The 24800-nt window shown below is 33.5% G+C and overlaps 3 protein-coding genes across 3 annotated transcripts; 2 read left to right on the top strand and 1 right to left on the bottom strand.

Annotated features, from left to right (window-relative positions):
- The first annotated feature begins 109 nt into the window (after positions 1 to 109).
- Positions 110 to 2512, top strand: LOC134236552 (uncharacterized). Its single transcript, XM_062718721.1, has 5 exons — positions 110 to 598; positions 1043 to 1321; positions 1528 to 1543; positions 1795 to 1897; positions 2087 to 2512. Exons 1-5 carry the CDS (start codon positions 487 to 489, stop codon positions 2510 to 2512), a joined length of 936 nt encoding a protein of 311 aa, XP_062574705.1. The 5' UTR covers positions 110 to 486.
- Positions 2513 to 15546: 13034 nt separating this feature from the next.
- Positions 15547 to 18234, top strand: LOC134236551 (transmembrane emp24 domain-containing protein 6-like). Its single transcript, XM_062718720.1, has 4 exons — positions 15547 to 15762; positions 16805 to 16922; positions 17241 to 17386; positions 17859 to 18234. The coding sequence occupies exons 1-4, from the start codon at positions 15547 to 15549 to the stop codon at positions 18090 to 18092; spliced, it is 714 nt and encodes a 237-aa protein (XP_062574704.1). The 3' UTR covers positions 18093 to 18234.
- Positions 18235 to 18389: 155 nt separating this feature from the next.
- LOC134236553 (uncharacterized) lies at positions 18390 to 21101 on the bottom strand. Its single transcript, XM_062718722.1, has one exon. The coding sequence runs from the start codon at positions 21069 to 21071 to the stop codon at positions 19446 to 19448; it is 1626 nt and encodes a 541-aa protein (XP_062574706.1). The 5' UTR covers positions 21072 to 21101; the 3' UTR covers positions 18390 to 19445.
- Between the last annotated feature and the right edge of the window lie 3699 nt (positions 21102 to 24800).

Here is a 24800-nt window from a genome sequence, read left to right as displayed (position 1 = left end):
CGCTCCAAGAATCCTTATTGTATCTGTCAAACAGAATTTACCATCAATGATTTAATTAGCTTTGAATCATTTAATATAAAATGGAAAATGTAAAACTGAAGGAAAAATGACACTTAAATTACTAAAAATGGACTAAATTAGTATATAGGTCCCTGCTATAAGTCACACATTTTCAAAATATTCTATGTGATGATGTCTAAGCGTTGATATCTGCAGCTACTACATAAAAATGAATAGCAATGTTTTATACATCAATCAACGATTTAATATATGACAGATATGGGCCTCCATATATTTTGCGACAAGCTCCAAATTGTATTTCTGGTAGGAGTAACCCGGAAGCTAGCAACACGTAAACAAAAACAACGTGTTCTGTATATCGTCACTTTCAGTTTCGTGTTTACATGTGGATCGATTTTTAGTAGGCCAGTTTTCTCAAGGAATCATTTGCCACTGTGGCAACGAATAACGACCAAATATTAAAAGATGGTGAAATTTCGTGTTATTGTTCGTTTTCTTTGCCTGGGTATTTTCTTGTTTTCCACTTTCACCGTAACAGTTTCGTGGCAATCACTGACATCGCTAGTTTTATTCTTGGGTAAGTATACAGGTATATAAAAAGCGTAATTGTTTATACTTCAGTGGGAAATTGACTATTATTTCATTTAATCAGGTACTTATATAGATATATTTAGTATATACATGTAGGTCCGTGATTCGTTACTTATTTAAATATGACATGTATAAATGCAATAGTTGTGATGTTTATGAACAAGTATATAAATAATAGCTGCAATAATGTAGCCCTCCCCGATTTTTTTTTAATCTGACCCCCCCTTCTTCCCAAAAGGGGGGGGGGGGGTTACATATATTATTGCAGGTAATAAACTAGTCAGGTAACGGTACATGTATGAAAAAACCCCAAATATTATCTTTTTTAGTGCTTTGTATTATTTGTATACAAAGTAATTAGTTGTGAAATTTCAATGAAAACATTTACAGGATGAAAATACTGTATATTCTTTATTTAAATAATTTCCAGTTTCCCTGTGTGAACTTTCTCCGTCAAAGAATTCCAGTTCCTTACACGAAGACGATCATAAAACCACAAGACAAATCGTCAATGAACTTTACCCCCTGGTGGACGAAGAAGAACTGAGGAAGAGTATACACAGGGCTGTGTTTAACTTCGTGACATATGATGCTTCCAAGGTCCCTGCCATAGAAAATTTTAGACCCATTCAAGAAAACACAGAGTGTATATTTGCCAGAAGAGCCAAACTTTGGGGAAACCAAGAATGGGATGAAGACTTAAGTTTAGGTAATTATTTAAAAGCAAGTAATGAAGTGAGAATTAGATATCATTCAATTTCTTTGATTTTATATGGTCATATTACTACATTCTAACAAGCATATATATAACAAACACCCTACAATCATTTGTACTGCAAAGTAAATATTTTGAATTTGAAAGCGTTTTCTGTGAAATACGATATGTATTCATTTTGTTCTTAACTTTTTTTACAGAAGAAAATACATTCAGGTAAGATTGAGAAAGCAGGAGTTACATCACTTGCACATTGTTTTACACGACACTCACAAACGCCATATATTGGATATTGTAGCAAGGCAATTATAAAGTGGATAGGGGGAAGAAAAACGATAAGAAACAGTCATGTATACAAGTTACTAGTAATTGAAACACAATTATTCATGTGTCAATATACGTATAAACAAGAAAGTTGTTTGTTAGAGATCTGAATTGTGAATTATAAACATTAATTTTCCTTGTAGAATTTTACCTTCCTTATTGCACTTCACACTTGTCTGTCGTCAGTATAAACTTGACGGTTTTCTGATCGAGGTACCAGATGAATTCCATCGGAAGGACATACAGGTTTGAATAATTCTCTTCTATGGTGCAAATTAATCAAGGTGATCATAATCTTTGGTTAGAATTGTCCTACAATTCATGTTTGTAGACACACTAATCTCATTGAGCGATTACAGGTCAATAATTGGTAAAATCACAGCAAGAATATATTAATAATTAGTTAAATATTTAAAAAAAAACTGTTTTTGCCAGGTTTTTGCCAAGACCTTCAGAAGAATACTCAAAGTGATATCAGACAACGACCCGAAGGGAGTGAGATGTATGAACAAATCCTATGTTGCAAAACGAGGATGGGTTTTCGAGTTCAATAATGTGACATTTTTCATAACAACATTTGGACCGTTTTATCCAGAAACAAACAGTAGATATGCGTTTGGTTGTGAGAACTGCTTCATTTTACTTCAGCCAGAGTTGAGTTTTGCTCTCCATGATTTATCGCCAAGCAGTTCAGAGACAAACTACAAAAACCCCACGACAGAAAGGGACAGAATTAGATGTGCATACAAGAACGCGGGCAGACCGTATATAATACCACGTGATATTACTCAGCCAATGGCATGGGACATGATCAAGCCAATTGAAGATGAAAATCCAATTATTCAGTGGTGGTCACAATAATTGACACGTGTTCTTATAGTTCTCGAGATTTTTTTTCATTTTGGTCAGAGAAGATTTTTATGCCTCGCCATGAAAATAGCCGGAGCATATTGAGTTTGTCATATCCGACTTCCGTTTAGCTCAGTTTCAAAGAAACTATTCAATATATTTTAATCAAACTTCCTTTGCTGATAGAGCAATTCAACTGCATCAAACATGTTTTTACCTTGACCTTTGCTTAAACATTGACCTCTCTTTTTTTTTAAATTAGTGTTTAGCTCAGTTTTAAAGAAACCATTTAATATACATGTACTTTGATGTAAGTTTATGCACTTATATAATTGCTAAGAATTTATCATCTATAAATGTATATCCATTTTTTAATATTTCAATTTTAAAGAAACTATTGAAGATTTTTCATGTTCCATTACTAATTTACACTGGGTGGGACATTTATGTATATGTCTTATGGACATGTTTCTAGTAAATTTTTAAATAAAAACAAATGACTTTTTTTAGGTCACCTGAGTAAACTCAGGTGACCTATTGCCATCTGAGCCGTTCCAAGCAAAAACCCCCCTTATGTCAAAAATGTTCGAAAATGACTTTTTACTTGAAAAATAATGTAGAACCTTAGGTGAATATAACCTGTAAATATTACAGGTGTATCTTGCTCCGTTACGGATTTACAGGTATTCAAAGTATGCATTATTTTTACAGCTGACGTCGTACTTTATAAAATTTCCTCTTGTAGCTACGTCGACGTTATAGCGACGTAATAAAAACATGAATTACTTATACGCAATAACTTGGTATTGTATTGCCGTTTTGATTTATATATGTGCTTAATTTGTTGTAAAATATATATTTTTTTTATTAAAAAGTTCAGTTCATTCTTTTCTGATATTTATTAAAAATATGTCAATGGAGTTCAAATAGCCCTATGATTCGCTAACTTAGAGAAAACATCACAAATAATTGACAGGTCTTTTATAAAGAAAAATTCACTTTTAATTTTACCGCTTAAGTTCAGCCCAAATCTTTCAAAACCAGCAACAACAAAAAATATTTTAGTTCCCATTAATTTATATTTTTTGATAATTGATGTTAATTACTTGTCCAACCTTTGCCTTCAAAACAGCGACCAAGAGACAGCATTAAGGGGCAGGGGTTTGCGTTTTTATCAATGAACGCGCCGTAAGGATTTTGTAAAGTATGGTATTTGAATGTAAAAAATGAGTACCAATTATCCTTTTTTTTTAAATGCTCAACTACATAAGCATTTTCTTTCCTTAATTATGTCCTAATTTGTTAAAATATATTAGAAGGAAAGGGGGAGGGGGCAATGAAACCATAAATATATGAGTACTAGTATAAAGGCAATTTAGACTAGATATATACATGTTAAATCTGTAATTTATGAATAGTTAAAGTGTGTACTTTTCAGATTTCAAATTATGAAATAAATAATTAAAAACATGACCTGAAATACTGAGAAAAAGGGTAAGGCATATTATTCAGCTTTTTTTTTTTAAATGTATATTTTCTACAGTCCAATCACGTACATGTAATCTAATAGATTGCCAAACAAAATTATGAGAGTCGATCCTCTTGTGTTTTACGCATAGATCTATGAAAGTGAAAGTTAAACTTAAAATTTCTCAATATTTCAGTCAGTTACGGCGCCGCTGGAGGGCCAAGTAAAAAAATATTTTTATTTGTTCGGACAAATTAGAAATTCGTTCGGACGAATTAGATATTCGTTCGGACAAATTAGAAATTCGTTCGGACGAATTAGAAATTCGTTCGGACGAATTAGTTATTTGTTCGGACGAATTAGATATTCGTTCGGACGAATTAGAAATTCGTTCGGACAAATAAGTTATTTGTTCGGACGAATTAGATATTCGTTCGGACAAATTAGAAATTCGTTCGGACAAATAAGTTATTTGTTCGGACGAATTAGATATTCGTTCGGACAAATTAGAAATTCGTTCGGACAAATTAGAAATTCGTTCGGACGAATTAGTTATTTGTTCGGACGAATTAGATATTCGTTCGGACAAATTAGATATTCGTTCGGACAAATTAGAAATTCGTTCGGACGAATTAGAAATTTGTTCGGACAGATAAGTTATTTGTTCGGACAAATTAGATATTTGTTCGGACAAATTAGAAATTCGTTCGGACAAATTAGATATTTGTTCGGGCAAATTAGATGTTTGCACAAATTATCCTGTAAAGAGAGATATACACTTTGTCTATTCAGGAGGATTCATCCTTTTTTAATACATAAATAGCTCTTTGGACCATGACATATACACGTAGCAACTAGACATGTGATATTAAAGTCGGGTATGTTGATTGTAAGTATTCGGAAATAATGGATCTATAATGGTATAATATATTATAGGCCTAAAGTCTGCCATTCTGAAAGTATATTTTCTGAGAGCCCACTAGTAAATTCAAAGGGTCAGTTACTTCTTATCAAACATATTTTCACTCCCATCCCTGACTAACACTGGGGTGCCAGTGGTGCCAGTTACCGCTTCTTTGAAAAGATGAGATCCACTCCTTAAGGTTTTACTCCTACTGCAGGCACTTGGTACGGGAAAAAATTGGCATTGAAAAAGTAAGCTCCCCCCCCCCCCCCACGAAATAGGACTGTCAACTTTGGGCAACTTTTCCTGAGTCACCCCCTTTTTTTTTTGTCAACTTTTCAGGTAGCTATTTTTTTCTCAGCCCCCCCCCCCCCCCCCCCCCCCGCTTTCAAAAACGATGCTACGTGGCTGTTTTGTATTATGTTGAATAAACTTCGGACTCAAAATATCGAGCCTCTTATTCGAGGGTCTTAATTTTTTTAAGATGGGGCTTACCAGCTAGGACATTTGTAGATTTGCTTCTATACCGCTGTTCCCACATTTAAGTATTTTGTGATAAAGGAACAAAAAGAGGGAATCTCATAAGTCCATCTCCAATAGATTCTTTCTAAGATTGTTAAAAACTATTATAATGTATCTATATAAATTTTATTTTATATTTAAATATCAGAAAAGCGCATGAATTAAAACATGCAAGTATAATATTAACCAAATTAAACACACGCCCCTTTCCGGGAAAAGGATTAAAAAAAATAGATGAATACATGTACGTTCCTAGAAAGTGCATTAAAATTTAAAAACACATCATAATTTAATGCAACTTAAGGTTCTCAATGATTAAGACAATCGATCGTTTTTTTAAATAGAGGAGGGGGGGGGTTGTTACTTGAAAATATTTTGACATTCATTCATGATTTATTTTCCCCGTAAAAGGGTTTCAAACCTTCGAACTGGTACTCAACTGTAAAAGCGTATAAACAAAATTAAGAAATGCTGACAGTGAAATTAAATAGTTTGTTCGACTACATGTACCTCTCCAAAAACGGGTATAATTATGCTCTGAAAATCAATGGAAGGGAATACTGTATAAGTGAAATTTTCGCCCCCGTATTTTGTTTCGCCCTAGCCTCATTCGGGCGAATTTAAAACGGGACGAATTCATATAATACAGTATAAGTACTTAAACTTAACTTTGGCAGGGCTAATTTAAAACGGGGCAAAATTGTTCGCAAGTGTGAAAGGGCGAAAATAACCCTGTATACAGTATACCAGATTGATCGGTTGACCTCGTTATTCACCGGCTCGCGAGTCATATGAACAACCTGGGATCAATACGAACAGGTTCATTTTTGTGAAGTTTTCTAAATTCACAAACAGGAATATTTAATTAAAAACTCAATGAGGACCTTTTAATCATTTTATACACCGCATATGTACCAGATTTTTTGATTGAATGTTTTACGCCGAATCGGCAATATTTCAGCTACAAATCGGCGACATATGTATCAGTAATGTATTTCAAAAATCATTCACATGTCATGATTAATAACTGCACGGTAGTGAATATGTACATAAAAAAAATCATGAGAAAGAGATCAACATTATAACGACTTATCTTCAAAATATTTATTGATAATGTTGTTCATTAAAGTTATTTTGCAAAGAATCAAAATAAAATGAAACGTTTTGGTGCAAACCGCACATTATTCGCGGTGTCCTGAAAGTTGTTCACAATTTCTCTAATTTGTTCGAACAAATAACTAATTCGTCCGAACGAATTTCTAATTCGTCCGTACAAATAACTTATTTGTCCGAACGAATATCTAATTCGTCCGAACGAATTTCTAATTTGTCCGAACGAATATCTAATTCGTCCGAACAAATAACTAATTCGTCCGAACGAATTTCTAATTCGTTCGAACGAATATCTAATTCGTCCGAACAAATAACTAATTCGTCCGAATGAATTCCTAATTCGTCCGAACGAATTCCTAATTCGTCCGAACGAATTTCTAATTCGTCCGAACGAATTTCTAGTTCGTCCGAACGAATATCTAATTCGTCCGAACAAATAACTAATTCGTCCGAACGAATTTCTAATTTGTCCGAACGAATATCTAATTCGTCCGAACAAATATCTAATTTGTCCGAACAAATAACTTATTTGTCCGAACGAATTTCTAATTCGTCCGAACAAATAAAAATATTTTTTTTACGTGGCCTAGCCACTGGAGGGCCAGGTAAAAAAATATTTTTATTTGTTCGGACAAATTAGAAATTCGTTCGGACGAATTAGTTATTTGTTCGGACGAATTAGATATTCGTTCGGACAAATTAGAAATTCGTTCGGACGAATTAGTTATTTGTTCGGACAAATTAGATATTCGTTCGGACGAATTAGTTATTTGTTCGGACGAATTAGATATTTGTTCGGACAAATTAGATATTCGTTCGGACAAATTAGAAATTCGTTCGGACGAATTAGTTATTTGTTCGGACAAATTAGATATTCGTTCGGACAAATTAGAAATTCGTTCGGACGAATTAGAAATTTGTTCGGACAAATAAGTTATTTGTTCGGACAAATTAGATATTTGTTCGGACAAATTAGAAATTCGTTCGGACAAATTAGATATTTGTTCGGGCAAATTAGATGTTTGCACAAATTATCCTGTAAAGAGAGATATACACTTTGTCTATTCAGGAGGATTCATCCTTTTTTAATACATAAATAGCTCTTTGGACCATGACATACACACGTAGCAACTAGACATGTGATATTAAAGTCGGGTATGTTGATTGTAAATATTCGGAAATAATGGATCTATACCGGTATATATATATAGGCCTAAAGTCTGCCATTCTGAAAGTATATTTTCTGAGAGCCCACTAGTAAATTCAAAGGGTCAGTTACTTCTTATCAAACATATTTTCACTCCCATCCCTGACTAACACTGGGGTGCCAGTGGTCAGTTACCGCTTCTTTGAAAAGATGAGATCCACTCCTTAAGGTTTTACTCCTACTGCAGGCAATTGGTACGGGAAAAAATTGGCATTGAAAAAGTAAGCCCCCCTCCCCCCATGTAATAGGACTGTCAACTTTGGGCAACTTTTCCTGTGTCCCCTTTTTTTTCTTGTCAACTTTATAGGTATGTATTTTTTTTCTCAGGCCCCCCCCCCCCCACTTTCAAAAACTCTGCTACGTGGCTGTATTGTATTATATTAAATAAACTTCGGACTCAAAATATCGAGCCTCTTATTCGAGGGTCTTAATTTTTTTTATTACTAGCTAGGACATTTGTAGATTTGCTTCTATACCGCTGTTCCCACATTTAAGTATTTTGTGATAAAGGAACAAAAAGAGGGAATCTCATAAGTCCATCTCCAATGGATTCTTTCTAAGATCGTTAAAAACTATTATTATGTATCTATATAAATTTTATTTTATATTTAAATATCAGAAAAGCGCATGAATTAAAACATGCAGGTATAATATTGACCAAATTAAACACACGCCCCTTTCCGGGAAAAGGATAAAAAATAGATGAATACATGTACGTTCCTAGAAAGTGCAGTAAAATTTAAAAACACATCATAATTTAATGCAAGTTAAGGTTCTCAATGATTAAGACAATCGATCGTTTTTTTTAAATAGAGGAGGGGGGGGGGGGGGTTGTTACTTGAAAATATTTTGACATTCATTCATGATTTATTTTCCCCGTAAAAGGGGTTGCTTTCATAATTTCCCTTTCTATGTGAGTCATTGGCCTATCAAACCTTCGAACTGGTACTCAACTGTAAAAGCGTATAAACAAAATTAAGAAATGCTGACAGTGAAATTAAATAGTTTGTTCGACTACATGTACCTCTCCAAAAACGGGAGGGGGCTATAATTATACTCTGAAAATCAATGGACTAGGGAATACTGTATACAGGGAAATTTTCGCCACCGTTTTATTTTCGCCCCTTTCGCCCTAGCCTCATTCGGGCGAATTTAAAACGGGACGAATTCATATAATACAGTATAAGTACTTAAACAAAACTTTGACAGGGCTAATTTAAAACGGGGCAAAATTGTTCGCAAGTGTGAAAGGGAATATATACAGTATACCAGATTGATCGGTTGACCTCGTTATTCACCGGCTCGCGAGTCATATGAACAACCTGGGATCAATACGAACAGGTTCATTTTTGTGAAGTTTTCTAAATTCACAAACAGGAATATTTAATTAAAAACTCAATGAGGACTTTTTAATCATTTTATAAACCGCATATGTACCAGATTGATTGATTGAATGTTTTACGCCGAATCGGCAATATTTCAGCTACAAATCGGCGACATATGTATCAGAAATGTATTTCAAAAATCATTCACATGTCATGATTAATAACTGTAGTGAATATGTACATAAAAAAATCATAAGAAAGAGATCAACATTAAAACGACTTATCTTCAAAATATTTATTGATAATGTTGTTCATTAAAGTTATTTTGCAAAGAATCAAAATAAAATGAAACGTTTTGGTGCAAACCGCACATTATTCGCGGTGTCCTGATAGTTGTTCACAATTTCTCTAATTTGTTCGAACAAATAACTAATTCGTCCGAACGAATTTCTAATTCGTCCGTACAAATAACTAATTTGTCCGAACAAATTTCTAATTCGTCCGAACGAATTTCTAATTTGTCCGAACGAATTCGTCCGAACAAATAAATAATTCGTCCGAACGAATTTCTAATTCGTCCGTACAAATAACTTATTTGTCCGAACGAATTTCTAATTTGTCCGAACAAATAACTTATTTGTCCGAACAAATTTCTAATTCGTCCGAACGAATTTCTAATTTGTCCGAACGAATATCTAATTCGTCCGAACAAATAACTAATTCGTCCGAACGAATTTCTAATTTGTCCGAACGAATTTCTAATTTGTCCGAACGAATATTTAAATCGTCCGAACAAATATCTAATTTGTTCGAACAAATAACTTATTTGTCCGAACAAATATCTAATTCGTCCGAACAAATAACTAATTCGTCCAAACGAATTTTTAATTTGTCCGAACAAATAAAAATATTTTTTTACCTGGCCCTCCAGCGGCGCCGTAGTTATGCGATCCGATCTGTAGTTTAAAATACATACATGTCACAGTTTAAAAAAAAAAACAAAAACAAAACAACAGGTTTTTATGAGGCAAATTTCACAGGTCAACACTTATATATCATGAAGATCCTCTGAAAATGTACCAGCTAGTCAAAAGCAAAAAACAAAATATTTTAGAGACAAAGAAAAACGTGTAAGTCAGGGGCCTATTTAGAGCAGCTTTTAAAGTCCTCGAACCATATAGACACAAATGTACAACATTTGATACCGTCTTCATAGAAAAATAAACACATAAAGAAATTTTATAGAAAAGAGAACATGTAACACGTGCGAATTCTGCACATTGGACTGTCTTCCGAATAAAATGCTTCTCATATATTAGTAATATATATATTCTATCCCAGTCTACCCAACATTTTACACTCATACAAAGAAGTTCTATTGTGTGCAGAAGACGGAGGATTCTCTGCCCATTCTCTGTCACTACAATAACATCAAATATTCTAACATATGACCATCCTTTCCAACTTACAAGGAGTTCAAGTGTTTTGAAAGTGGGGGGGGGGGGGGTAAGTAGGTTACTTTTGTGTCTTATTCTTCTAGTTAAAATTACATGGAGACCAGTCCTTCGCATGAGTCTGTATAAACCGCGGTCCCGTGTCGCAGTATAAGTGCTTGCATGAAAAAGATTCCTCGCTGCTCAAAGGCCCTAAGTGCCGGTTATAGGAATATTTGCAGCTCTCCATGCACCGGCAAATGGCGGCGTCTCCTTATGTGTTAAAAAATTCTCGAGATGGACGTTTAACAACATAAACATTTAATCTATTTAAATTTAAAAATTGAGAAAGGGTCATCACCTTACGTTTCACTGCTAAGGATAAAAGAGGACAAGTTATCTATAAACCTTTTTTTTATACAAGATATTTCCGAAGTTTGCTAAAACATTTTTTATACAAGATATATCCGACTTTTGAGTTTGACATCTGTAGCGGACAGTAAACTAGTATAGGGGACTTACACGTATACTTTCTCGCTGGTGAGCTAGCTTTTCTAGCGATTCGGTCGAGTCTCTCTCTCTTAGTCTCTTTTTCAGGCAAGTTAAGCAACGGCGAGCCTGTTTAACTCTTGGATGGGTGACCGCTCAAAACATGGAACGTAATAAGATATAGGCCGCAATGCTAAATGACATGCAAAAATTTAGGAGCTTTTCAGACTTACATAATTATGTATAGTGTCAACATCATTCATTTAATGATTTGTTTGTATCTTTCATTAAGCACTTTAAACCGAGACTCTGTATCATTTATTATTACAAACGTTGTTAAAGGATAATAATTTGAACAGCAAATTAAAAATTGCATTTTTTGGTACAACACTTTTCATCATTTTATTCTCTCCTGGTGGAATCTCAATATATTAGCAAAATAAACTTTACTATTATTTCTCTTTTTTTCACATTTGAATCTACAGTGCCAAAGAGTTGTCTTGATCCTGGTCTACTAAAATGATAACGGGTAGACTATTTTTTTATGTACATACGTTTAAAAAAAAACATGTCAAAACGTTTTTCAAATCATTTTGACAAAAGTGTTTATAATATAATAAATACTCCTAGATCTCTCATTTTCCAAGATCTAGCGTTGTGTGAAAAAAATCAGGTTATGTTTACCTGCATGTGATCTTCCATGTGAAAATTACGAGCATGCATTTACTTCTTGCTACGTTAGATTAAGAAGCAGATCGGGAAAATCCAAACTGATTAAAATATTTTGGAAGTGTATTTTATTTGCACTCGATTTACACTCAGATGAACAAATATTGTGATTACAATCATGCACATAAAAAACGAAGACGGGGGGTTGCATTTTTTTTCTGAATGTGAAATAAATAATGTACGTGTGCTTGTCAAATACGGTGCTTTTCAGAACTTCGAAAATTTTGTAAAAAGATATACATGTATGTATTTATTTCTATATATGCTTTATTACATATATTTTTTTTTTTGGTGGTGGTGATGGGAAGGGGGGGGGGCTACAACAGTATTAACAAGTTATCGATCTTTTCAACACCTAACAAATAGGAGAATGTCGGATAGACGCCTAATCAATGCAATTAATGTAGCATTGTTAGCTGAACTAGTGTCACTTTTCCTCCAGGAGGTTCTTGGTCTACAATAAATGAAAAACAAACATACCCCGGATTTAGATCTGGCATTGGTGTGGTTAAACAATCCTATCATTCAGTTTGATTGGTGTTAATTCCTGTGCAGTTTTCTTGACATATGATTAAGTCAAATCAATTTACGCCAAGACCTCGGATAAAAAAAAAACATTTCAAACTACTCTTCCTTCCTTTTTAAAAATATTTTTACACTCATTATCATCATTGCATGTAATTTTTTGTCGTTGTTAAAAAGGAAAGATTCGTAAATCTGAATTTTAAACAACAGTTGCATGTTTTATTTAGTTTAACTGAAAACTTATACTGTACATGGAACAGAATATACGTCGAAGTGTTGACAGATTTTGTGTATTTAATCAGAACACTCTTAGGTCGTTTTAATGTGTAATGCACATGTAGTTTGACAACAATCAGAGTCAGATATGTTATAAAATAGACAATACACATGTAGTCATGAAAAAAAAATATACAGAGAGCACAAATGAGAAAATTCTGAGACATTAACAACGAATTCAGTTGGAACTTAGTCAGTGCGCGATAAATTTTTATTGCAGTTTTTGTTGCAAAATAATGACGTCGCTTTTTCTATTGTGACGTAAAATTCTGTCAGATAACATAAGGGGGGTTTTTGCTTGGAACGGCTCATCTGTTTTCGTCCGTCGTCGTGCGTCGTGTGTTAACATTTGAACATTTTCAGCTTCTTCTCTGCAACCACTGAACCAATTTCAACCAAATTTGGCACAAAGCATCTATGGGTGAAGGGGAACAAAAATTATGAATTTCATGATCCCTGCCCCTCTGGGGGGTGGGGCCAAAACCACTAAAATTAACGCAATCTTTAAAAATCTTCTTCTTTACTCCTGGACATCAAGCAGTCAAACTGTTTGCATGATTGTAATCAGCATTGAGTCCTTTACCAAAATTGTGAAATTCATGACCCTGGGGTCAGGGGTACTAGGGTGCTAGGGTTGAGCTAAATAAGTATATAGTGAAAATGCATTATTTCTTTGAAAATCTTCTTCTCTGCTCCTGGGTATTAAATAAACTAATTAAGTACATAGTTATGATGAGCAAGAGTGCCTCTACCAAAATTGTGAATTTTATGGCCCCAGGGTCAGCGGTACTTGTGTTAGGGCGGGGCTCTATTGATTATATAGAGAAAATACATGAGTTCTTTGAAAATCTTCTTCTTTGCTCCTGGGTATTAAATAAACTAACTAAGTACATAGTTATGATGAGCAAGAGTGCCTCTACCAAAATTGTGAATTTTATGGCCCCAGGGTCAGGGGTTCTTGTGTTAGGGCGGGGCTCTATTGATTATATAGAGAAAATACATGAATTCTTTGAAAATCTTCTTCTTTGCTCCTGGGTATTAAATAAACTAGCTAAGTACATAGTTATGATGAGCAAGAGTGCCTCTACCAAAATTATGAATATTATGGCCCCAGGGTCAGGGGTTCTGGTGTAAGGGGGGGGGGCTATATTGATTATACATGTATAGTGAAAAAAACATTAAATCTTTGAACATTTTCTTCTTTGCACCTAGGTTTTAAGCAGATGAACTACCTATATAGTTATGAGCAAGGGCCCTAATCTTCAAGAATTGTGAATTTCAAGGCCCCACGGTCAGTTGTGCCATAGAGGGGGGGGGGGGGCTGTACTTATATACTGAAAATGAATGAATTGTTTGAATAGTGCTTCTTGGTATTAATCAAATATTTTTGAAAAGCATGAATGCCTTTCCAAAAATTGTACAATGTGTGGATCTAGGCCTAAGAGTCAAGGGTTCATGTGTGGTAGCGACACTACTCATTATTGCTGAATATTACTGATTTGTTGAAATGCATTTTTTGTTCCCCTACCCTGCCTATGGGTATTAAGTAACAAAACTAAGGAACTGCTACGTGTATAGTTATGATGACCAAATTGTAAAAGCTTAAGCATCTGGCTTAAAGCATGGATCAAATTCAATCACTGGAAAGTTGTTGAATAATGCTCAGGTGACCTATAAGGCCCATGGGCCTCTTGTTTCAGTTTGTTACAAACTACACATTTTTGGAATTATTTATTCGAACAGTTTAGTAACTCGACTTCATATTCATGCTCCATAGACTTAATTATACAAGTTATTTTTTTAACAACAGTTAAAGTTTATCTTGTCTAATACCAATGTTCTTTATTTTGAAATCTTGCCTCCGATGCTTTTATCTCAATACATTCAATTGTAAAATATGTTATGCGATCGAAAATGTTGTCTTTGCCTACCAATTTGTTTGAAATTGGTAGTGTTCGGATTAGACAAGATTCATTGTATAATCATCAGTGTATACAAACAAGTCAGTTCTACTGTTGATAGACCATGTAAAACTTTTTAAATACGTACCTTAGGCTTATAGTTTTTATTGATTTCCTGTAATTCCGTCAAAATATCTAAAGATAATTTATAATTAGTTTCCCCCTGTTTTATTGGTAATAACAGGAAATAAATATTTATGAAAAGGAAAATACAGTAGATATTCTCTAGCCCATAATCGGGGAATCGAATAACTATCATATGGGGTACGTATATTACTATACTCACCGTCAATAGAAACGCAACACCTTAATTTTAGAGTGAAAATTATATACAGGTTATAACAGTTTACTATGTACCAAAAAAGTTAGGACATCTTTTACTTTGCCAAATCAGTTATATAACGGTTGAATGAATTTCTTTCCATTACCGGAAGTTGCTTTTTAGACCTCTTAACAGAATTCAAAATTTTTCATTTTTGATGAAATTTTAACAATATTTTGTTAAGAGGGCTAAAAAGCAACTTTCGGTAATGGAAAGAAATTCATACAACCGTTAAATAACTGATTTAACAGAGTAAAAGATGTTCTAACTTTTTTTGGTACATAGTTATTATATCCTGTATTTAATTTTCACCCTAAAATTAGGGTGTTGCGTTTCTATTGACGGTGAGTATATAATTTGACTAGTGTAGCTTTCAAGTGCGGAACTTTGGAATAGCAAGAATGCGAAAAACCAGAAACCTATTACGGGAATTTTACGTGGTTAGTAGCAAAAGATCAAAAAGTCATGAACCAAGAAATGTAAATTGACTTCATACATGCCATTGGACAGTATCGGCTAAAATTTTTAAGCTGGTCGCGAAGTCTCTTACAGAATTTTAACCATACATGTATTTACAATAAATTATCCTAAAAAATGTGTATATATAGCTGCAAAGGCGTTCTTAATATTTCGATTATTCATACATCAGTTTTTAATGAAGGGTCGTTTATCGTCGTTACAATCTAGCCTAAACTGAGTTGTCACTGTACTTGATATAATGTATCGATTATCTCGCTAGTCTAACCAAGTTCCCGTCCTGATGATAAACAATATGTGCTCAACATATGTCGTGCTAAGGACGGCGTGTCTTTGGAATCTATTCCTCCAAGTGATTCCAGAACGAGTTACTGAGGAGAAAACTGAGGACTTTAGCTTTGATGGCCTCCCCGGGGCTCAGCATGAATTCAAAATAGAGGTTCCTGCAAGCCAGGAGGAGTGTTTTGTACAGAGAGTGGCACAGAATGCTAATCTTTATGCTTCGTTTGAGGTAGGCGGGCCGTGCATATGTACGTACAGTTAGATACAAAATGCTAAAAGCAAAAACCACGAAACACTATCTGGCGTAGACAATACCTATGAAATACATGTACTATTGTATATATGGTTTACAAGTTTAATTCCAAGATTCTAAAGATTGGTTACAAGGATTAACTATAGTACTTGTAGTTAATTGTAATGTTTACATTACATAACTGTAAAAACAGGGTTAGGGTTAGAAAAAATTTTCTTGGGGTAAAATTTTTTAGGTTGGAGGAAAAAATATTGGTTTGTAGGGATTTGATTTCATTGTTGGAAAATGTTTGCATGTAGTTGTAATGCATATATGAAATTTAGATTTCGTGTTGGTAATGAATTTGTTGGTCCCTCCATACTTCGTAAACAACGAAAATTACACCCCAAGAAAATTAATGATTTCACAGCATTTAAGGATATACTAGTACCTTAATTACCTTAATTACTGTGTCTCAGGTCAAAAAGTAAAACGTCTGTTTCCGCGTGTCGTTCGTACATGCTTTCTACATTTGAAGCTTCTTTTCGAATATATAGATTAATTAACAACGTTCAACTAATTTGGACATAAAATATTTCTTGATAAAAGAATAGTAGAATTTGTTAATTTCGGGGTTCACTTTCTTTTGGGGCATGGAAATGAAACAAAATCTCTAAAATTAATACATTTATACAAATTTATATGAAAAGATAGCCTTATATCAATGTTTTCCACTGTCTACAAGGGTACCGTCATGGTTGAGACACTTATAGTTGATCATGCATCTGAATTTTTCTCGGATACCTTTGCTGACAAGTATAGTATACAAGTATTGTGATATAGAGAAAGCGACACATTGCTACGTCCATATCAGATGATATACTCTATATAACTAGTGTTCATCCTTCATCTATGGATACTAGAATTCCCCGGAACACTTTAATTTATTTTTTTCATCCGGAAAATAAATATATGAATTAATCGTTTTTATTTCATTTAATGAAAAGCATAATCCATGATTCTTGCATTCTTTTTACAGGTTCTTCGAGGCGGTGATCGTATAGTAGACTTTTATGTGAAGGATGGTTATAATAATACGATCAAAGAAATTATTTACAAATCAGAGGGGAGTATAGAATACACGGCTCCTGTCACTGGTATGACTAATATCACAGAGATTCAATATATGCTTTAAAATCTGTATTGAGGTTTTATTGAGTCGATCTGTAGATATTAAACATCACACGGAAAACATGTACTTGCAACATTGATTTTTGGAAGTCATCTAAGAATTTTAAAAAATAAAATCTCAGATTTGGTAATGAACAAAATCATCATACATATGTTTGGACACTGCAATGCATACTGTTGGTTTTTTCAATGGATTTTTCTTCTTGAACAGTTAATATATAATTACTTCTCATGGTAATATGCATAAAATAACAGTTAAGTCCTTGTTTTTCTTTTTATTCCAGGAAATTATCAGATATGTGTTCAAAATATTCATAGCAGATTTTTATCGAAGCTTGTATACATTTACATTGTGACGGTGGTCGAGGAAGAATGGACCAAGTATGTAGCCGAAATAGAGGGATTGCATACAACAGTTCAAAATTTTACGGTGAGACATCTAAACGTTGATTGTGCTGTATTTATTTCAGCATTAGTTGCAACCGTTCATTCCCGTACTAACAATAAAAGGCAATTTATTTATATCTTTATTAAAAAATTATATAGAATTGGATAATGTAAAGATTTAAGTAGGTTAAATATTGTACTATTGACTGAAAAGCAAATTACATAAGAAATCTATACAGGTGACTTGAAAACCGTTCTAACAGGCGTTTGTCGATTGATAAAAAAGTGTTAATTTATAAGAATCTGAGGTGGATGTAATTATCAAGATTAGAATAAAGATTAGATTGTATGAGGTTGCGATGGAATTGCACTAACTTGTTTGTCTGAAAGAAATGAAAATTAACAAGAACAGGGAGTAGAACTTCATTATATGAAAAGTTACAAACTTCTTATACAATTAATTTTTACACTATACTAAATGCCTCCGTATTTATAAATTCCTTGCTTCTTTGCAGACATCCATCTCAGAGGTTCAAAAGTCCATAGACCAAGTCCGATTGCACCAAGCCACTAGTAGAATGAACGTTATAAAGGACTGGTATTTACTGACCGGAAATAATGCTTACGTCATGTATTGGTCCGTTTTCCAGATTGTTTCTATTTTAGCAACATCTTGTTTTCAAGTGTACTTTGTAAGGAAATTATTTAATATCCCAAATGTGACTCCTTCATTCAAACCAAGAGCTTAGAAAGATGACAGCAAACCTTAGATATCAAACGGAAGACTTTTTATTTTATTTCATACACATGTATTATCATTACTTTTATCATTATTGTCCTATCATTGATGTATACATGGTTGATCTTGTCTTATTGCAGAAGTGATGTAACACCATGGAATAAATAAAATCCAAACACCATTTATTTTATAACTTTTATTGCCTATCGACACAGAAGTGTAGGAGCAAAACCAAAAAAAAAGTGATACCTTTTAAAGACATAGATATACAATATGTATATGAAACGTGACCAAAGAAAAATAATAATTTCTCTCAAACAAATCTCTTTTCACCTTTGATGATATTTAAAAATGATAAAAATTGCATTTTGGGGACTCTTCTCTTCACTTTTTTACACAAACAATGAACCAAAACGCACTCAATCGAATGCAAGTACATGTATTTCCATTTCCATATAGGTTATAGCACAATCGTAACCACCAGCCTTTATATCCTCTCTGTATGTCGTACTTAGGACAGAATCTAATTCATGGTTTATTATGTACAGGACCTTTATTTGACAAGCTTTATCTGTTCTAATCACATGATTTCATGCTTTTTTGATAAAATCGAAATTCCACACAAAAAAGTACATTTGAAATATCTCCCTATTTTTAAAAAAGAAATATTTTGGTTGTAGCTGATATTGTAATGTTTCAATGACCAGAGGCAGGCGACTGGAGGAATAGTTGGAGGAAGACAAACATCGTTTTAGAAGTTTCTTTCAAGTAAACAGCTTCTTTTAGATTGGGCTTCATGTAAGACCTAAAACTGCTTCTAGGTTATTTAACGTTACTTTAATTTAATACAACAAAATGAAATTCTTAGGTGTATGAAATATTAAAGTTTATAATCATAACAGAACATGGATGCGACTTATCTGAAGTTAAACTTTAAAAATATTCTGAATAAAAAGTCCATCTTTCAGCCACATCTATTAGAAAAATTACTGTTATTTAGTAATTTGAAATTCGCATTGTTTGTTTTCATTAAGTTGATCTCTTTAAATTTTATCATCACAGTATGAAAAAGATATTCATAATAAGATTAGATTATTAAACACACTTTAAAAATTGTCCAGTTTTTATGAATTTTCAAATCAATAAGTAAAACACTGACTTAATCCCAGAACATTAAAATCTTTGCATGTTGTTACATCTTGAGTATTTCAGAAATTTAAGGTCCAATTTATCACTTTTTTTTCTATTTTATGACGATTGATGAAAAACCAAAGTGACACTAAAAGAATTTCCATTATTAAAAAGAATATGTAGATATTGTTATAATATTTCTTCGTAGATTGTATTAAAGAAATCAAACCGTTTATTCTGTATATTTGATTACCTTCACATTTCCACTCTCAAACTCCACCACCCACAGTCGCCCCAGTGTGTCCACACTCAGAGCTCCAAAGAAATCCAGACAACGAAGAAACTGACCGTCCTGATCAATGATGTGGGTACAGGAATTACCATTATCCTTTACAATAATACGACCCGCGGAGTCTGTGGCAATACTGGCGGGATCAAACTGCTTTTTCATCGTTTGTTGTCCTTTATATCTGAATTGTAGTTTTCCTGCTTTATTCACGACGACGACTACCTCAGCATTGCAATCGCAGACGCAGATATCCCCGTTGTTGTTTTCCGTCACAAAGAGCATATCATTTCCCGCTTTGTATAGTGGGTTACCTTTGTTGTCCCTTTCTATTTCCTGCTTTATTATTTGGCCTTCATAACGTACAATTTTATAATGTTCTTCATCATGTGTACACATACTGACCAGTAAGTCACCTGATTGTGTACAACACAGTCCTACTGGTTCCCATCCCTGTGGTGCTGTGATCTGTGCTGTTGTCTGGTGGACATCATTAATTAAGTTATGAACTGTTTCAGTGTATAGTAGATGCCCTTCTTTTGAAACTGAGATGTCGGTAGGAAATCTCTTACAAGAAGCGGTAATTGTCTCCTGTACAGAACCTTGCATGTTGAAACGAGTGATGTTTTTATTCTGTCCAGATACCCACACCTCCTCTGTATTTAGACATGCTATCCTCATCAACTCTGTTATTCCAGTGTGGAAGGATGCGATTTCTACGGCTTTGTCTAGGAGCTCACTGGATACATCTAATTTGTTGATCAGTTCTGTTTGGATCTTGGGTTCTTCTAGTTTTCCAAACTCTTGGCAAAGTTTACCTTTATCTTTGTCCGTGGAAATAAAAGTCGGTAGTTCCAAATCTATTTGTAAGGGGATCTTTAGATACTTCTCAATATTTCTTTCATATTTTGTGATGTGACTAACGTCCATGGACTGAAAAATCTTTTCGTTCTGTAGAGCAATTTCTTTTAGGCTTTCAAGTGCATTTTTGATTTCTTTCTGGTATTCTTTCAATTTCTTAATGCTATTTTCTCTCATTTCTTCAATGTCTTTCTTGTTTTTCGCCACGATTTCTTCAATGAATCGCTGCCATTTTTGCCCATGCTCTGTGACTGATTGTTCTAATTCATCACATTTAGCATTTAAAGCCGCTAATTTGGATTCTATCTCTGTATCTGCATGTTCAAATTTAGGAATTATATCATCTTTAAGATAAACTGCGTCTTTCTCCATAAGCTTTTTCTTGTCATCAACAATGTCCTTGATATCAATAATTCTATGACCATTATGGGATCCGCTGAGACATTTCAGGCAAACTTCTACATTACAGTTTTGGCACTTTACAGTACACTTCTCTCCACTATGGGCTTTACAGTTTGGAAATAAAAGGTGGAATTTTCTCTCTCGGTATTTGACAATCTCGTGATTAGAGGACGATGACGTCATATAGTGTTTTCCGACGCATTCTTCACATAAGTTGACCTGACAGGGATTACAGTGAAGAAGGGCGGGTCTCCTGTCACAGAGGTGACACAGGATAACCTCTTGTGCTTTAGTTCTACTGGAGGCCATGTTCTGCAGAGAGTGAATCTTCTATCAATTCAATCTAGAAACAGACAAAACAATGAAAAAATTAAAACAAGTGCTTTTTGTTTTGTTTTGATATTTTTGCAATATGAGTGGATTTGGATGTGGCAATAAAGACAAACTAACAACTCAATTGTAGTATAGTATCTGATAGGTAATACTACCTATTTATTAAGCAATTATTGAGCCTCGTTACATTGTTTCTTTGGTTAAAGGCACTTGTACTCAACAGTGAACAAAGCCACGCCCATCAGCTCTGGAAACATCACAACGATTGATGACGACGGATAATGCTCCGAATACAAATTGATAACTGTGAAGAATATGCGAGTATCTTTTAGCATGAATTTTTTTCTTTAAATTCATTTTAAATAAATATATTCATCATATCCAAAGAAAAACATTGTCTATGGAATTTTCTAGGCTAACGGTGAAATTGTTATCCCCAGCTATCGCAGCTTCGCCTCGGTCAATATAAAGTTTTCAATGGATAACAATTTCTTACATTTCACTAAAAAAGTTGTATTTTAATAATACTCGTAATAAATACATGTGTAAAACAAATTCCATTACCTCTTTTATTTCGATATCAAGCTGTCCCAAACCTATATCGTCACAAAATTAACTTTCGGTTTGAAAAGTATGCTACGCCAAATTAACATATATTCAAATATTTGTACATATCTTCAAATAATTGTACCTATCTTCAAGTGAATTGTACCTATCTTTAAATATTTCCATTTCTAATTTTTTTCTCTGTGGTAAGTCTTTGAAAGTTAGGGGAGTTTATTTCTTTATAATTCTGCCGGAATGTAAATTAGGCAGGTTGATAAGTCAGGAGCTAAGGAGGCCTAATAAGCATGCAGATCCCGTGCGCACCTGTCTCTGTGTCTGACGCGAAGGAGGCCAAATATGCATGAAAATCTCGTGCGGCTGCCTTTGTGTTTGACGTCAGCGGGCGATGACTATTGAAATTGGCATGGAAGTCCTCGTGTAATTTAAATCTATTAGTTTAAATTTTTAAAGTCTAAATCTTATTTCACAATGAAAAGGAAATATAAGGAATCACTGTCTAGTTAGTATAGTATGCCAGGGACATCAACGAAAGCGGGAAACATGCGATAATTTATGCATAACGGGCGAAGCCCGTTATGCAAATTATCCCATACAATTGTACCTATCTTGGTTCATTCTAGCTATTCCCACTTTTTGAAAATCAAGTAAGAAATGGTTAGATTTCAAGTGGGAATGTTTGTATAAACAAATAATTAACCATGAAAACAAACAATAACTGTATAAACAATAATTAATGAACATCTATAAAGGACAGGACTGGTATATTTGCTTATATATGATTTACAAACAGATCTCCTTCATATTCCGTTTATACGATCAATCAATGCGCAAAATAGTATAGGATGGGGCTGAAATTAAGTCCAGAGTATTTTTAATAAATAATCTATTTCAAAAGTTTGTTAATTTAAAAAAAATTATCAATGCTTAAATTTTTTTTTACTTAATATGCTTTTAAAGATTTCATCCTTTACTTAAGCAAGATTGTAAAAAAGAAGGAATTATTCGAAATTAAGTAGTTGTAAAAAATGCAAATGTGTGATATCAGTAATTCAAATAAGTTAATGAAAGGGGATAAAATCAATTCAAATAGGTGATATCATCTTTTATCTGATGATATCACCTACATGATCTTTTTATTGGATATTCAACTGATTGCTGTTTTGCCTGATATTATTTACAAAATTATGATTTATGTTATTGATTCGAGTTTCTTAAAATATATTGTGTTTAAAGTCGTGAAAAACACTTTGATTCGGTCATAGATATATCGACTTCACAGAAAGAATACAGACTTTACACTTCTCTCTCATTCTATATGTTTTTCTGTGAAATCGACATATCTATGGATCGGCCACATGAATACTATATTTGTATAATATTTCAAATTAGTTAATATGCCAATTCGAAAAGGTGAAATTGTCTATTCGAATAGGTTTGAATAAGTCATACAAACTTTTTATACCCCGCCTGAAAACTGGGAGGGTATATACATGTAATCGGGATGTCCGTCCGTCTGTTACGCTTTGGGATTCCCATCTATCTGCAACTCCTCTAATACCAATGAATGAAATTTGTTGAGACTTTCGCTGAATCCTTATTACATATTGCCATTGTGCACCTCTTTTTTTTTACTTTTTGATCCAAAATATGTTTTGGGTTTTCCATAGCAAAATATGGACACTGACATTATATTCATATGGGAGGCGGGGCACTATTTAGTGAGCTCATTGGTCACAATGCCTCTAGTTACATGTTATTTGAATGTTTAAATATGTGATATCGCTATAAGGCAATAAATACCAAAACAGCTCTTCATAACATTTCATTAAGAGGTCGGGGGATGATCACTTTATGACTATATCTATCTCCTTTAGACAAACAACACCATATGAAAATATTCAAAAAAGATCAAATTTTGAAATTAAATTAATTGAATTTTTACTCTCCCAAGTGATAGTTGAAAGCTTTAAGATACCATATTCAAAACATGAAGAATCTGGTGGATAATTTGTTGAATTCCAGGCTCCTTAATGTTAATGTTTTTTTTTTTTTTTTGGTGAAATGCCTGCCATTTAAGTAGGGTGACGTTTAATTTTGGAAAAATAAACTTAATTCTAGTATAAAATTGAATACTATATGTATAACTTTGTGTTTTATATACTTTCATTTTAAGAAGTCAGATTAACTTTGGCAAAAATGACTATATTACCCTACAGCGTGTAACAGCTACACCCACCGGCTCCAGCTAAAAGCTAGGCCCCCTAATCCAGATACTGGTATATATCATATTACAGCGCAACAGGTACATTAAAAATATGCATGACAACATGTAAATTTTAACTGCGAAGAATGTTTGCATGTACGGTTCATGTGTCATGTGTGTCATTTTTTTCGTCAATTCATTTTCAGTGTATAATTTCAGAAATTTGAGTATAATAAAATATTCGATTTTTATAGGGTAACATCGGGGACGTTGTGCTCCGCATCGTTTTTTAAAGGAGACGGCCACAGAAAAAAAATCAATTTACTTGTAAAAAAAATCGACCAGCAAAAAAGAAAAGATTCCTGTTCAAACTCGAAGATCCCATTTCGTTATGGTAGAGGTATGTGGGGAAAAGTGGTTCCACCACCTTTCAGTACCAAAAATTTTATTGCCCTTATGTCCAACCGGTATTTCAATAAATAATCAAAAGTAAAAAGCTATTTTTTTAGAAGAAAAAAGGTGTTGTCCCCAATCCAATGGCCAACTTGTCGCTACGCGCCTGAACATTTTTAAATATTGGCTACTCCTCGGTTAATATACTTGTAATAAATCAAACAATATTTTACCCATCTGTTTCAAAATCTGCTGCAAAGTTAGATTGACATAAAATACACTGTAAACTTTTGGATTAAAAACGTTTTAAAGGGTTACATTACTAGAATTTCGCAGAATTTGACACGCCTCGAAAATTCATGATTTCAGTAAATAACATTTTCACATGTTATCCTAAAAATCGTATATTTTTATAGAATAATTTATATAAACCAAATACTTTATTTACCTTTTGTCCATTTCAGCCTGAATTTCTTTTGCCACGTGCACAATTAACTTTTTGTTCGCAAAGCTTTATTTTGTTTATGTAGTTAGAGTTGTTT

The sequence above is a fragment of the Saccostrea cucullata genome, unplaced genomic scaffold, assembly GCF_032062105.1.
Source record: "Saccostrea cucullata isolate Sc308-1 unplaced genomic scaffold, CSIRO_AGI_Scuc_v1 ctg3499, whole genome shotgun sequence".
NCBI classification, from domain to species: Eukaryota; Metazoa; Mollusca; class Bivalvia; order Ostreida; family Ostreidae; genus Saccostrea; species Saccostrea cuccullata.
The sequence above is the reverse complement of the archived record's forward strand: the minus strand, read 5'-3'. Positions and strand labels throughout refer to the sequence as shown.

Bases quoted from the DNA above. Each gene is read 5' to 3' on its own strand.
- LOC134236553 (XM_062718722.1), bottom strand. From the start codon at position 21,071: ATGGCCTCCAGTAGAACTAAAGCACAAGAGGTTATCCTGTGTCACCTC.
- LOC134236551 (XM_062718720.1), top strand. From the start codon at position 15,547: ATGTGCTCAACATATGTCGTGCTAAGGACGGCGTGTCTTTGGAATCTA. The intron at 16,923-17,240 runs GTATGACTAATA...TTTTTATTCCAG, and splicing joins ATACACGGCTCCTGTCACTG to GAAATTATCAGATATGTGTT. The intron at 17,387-17,858 runs GTGAGACATCTA...GCTTCTTTGCAG, and splicing joins CAACAGTTCAAAATTTTACG to ACATCCATCTCAGAGGTTCA.
- LOC134236552 (XM_062718721.1), top strand. From the start codon at position 487: ATGGTGAAATTTCGTGTTATTGTTCGTTTTCTTTGCCTGGGTATTTTC. The intron at 599-1,042 runs GTAAGTATACAG...AATAATTTCCAG, and splicing joins ATCGCTAGTTTTATTCTTGG to TTTCCCTGTGTGAACTTTCT. The intron at 1,898-2,086 runs GTTTGAATAATT...TGTTTTTGCCAG, and splicing joins TCCATCGGAAGGACATACAG to GTTTTTGCCAAGACCTTCAG.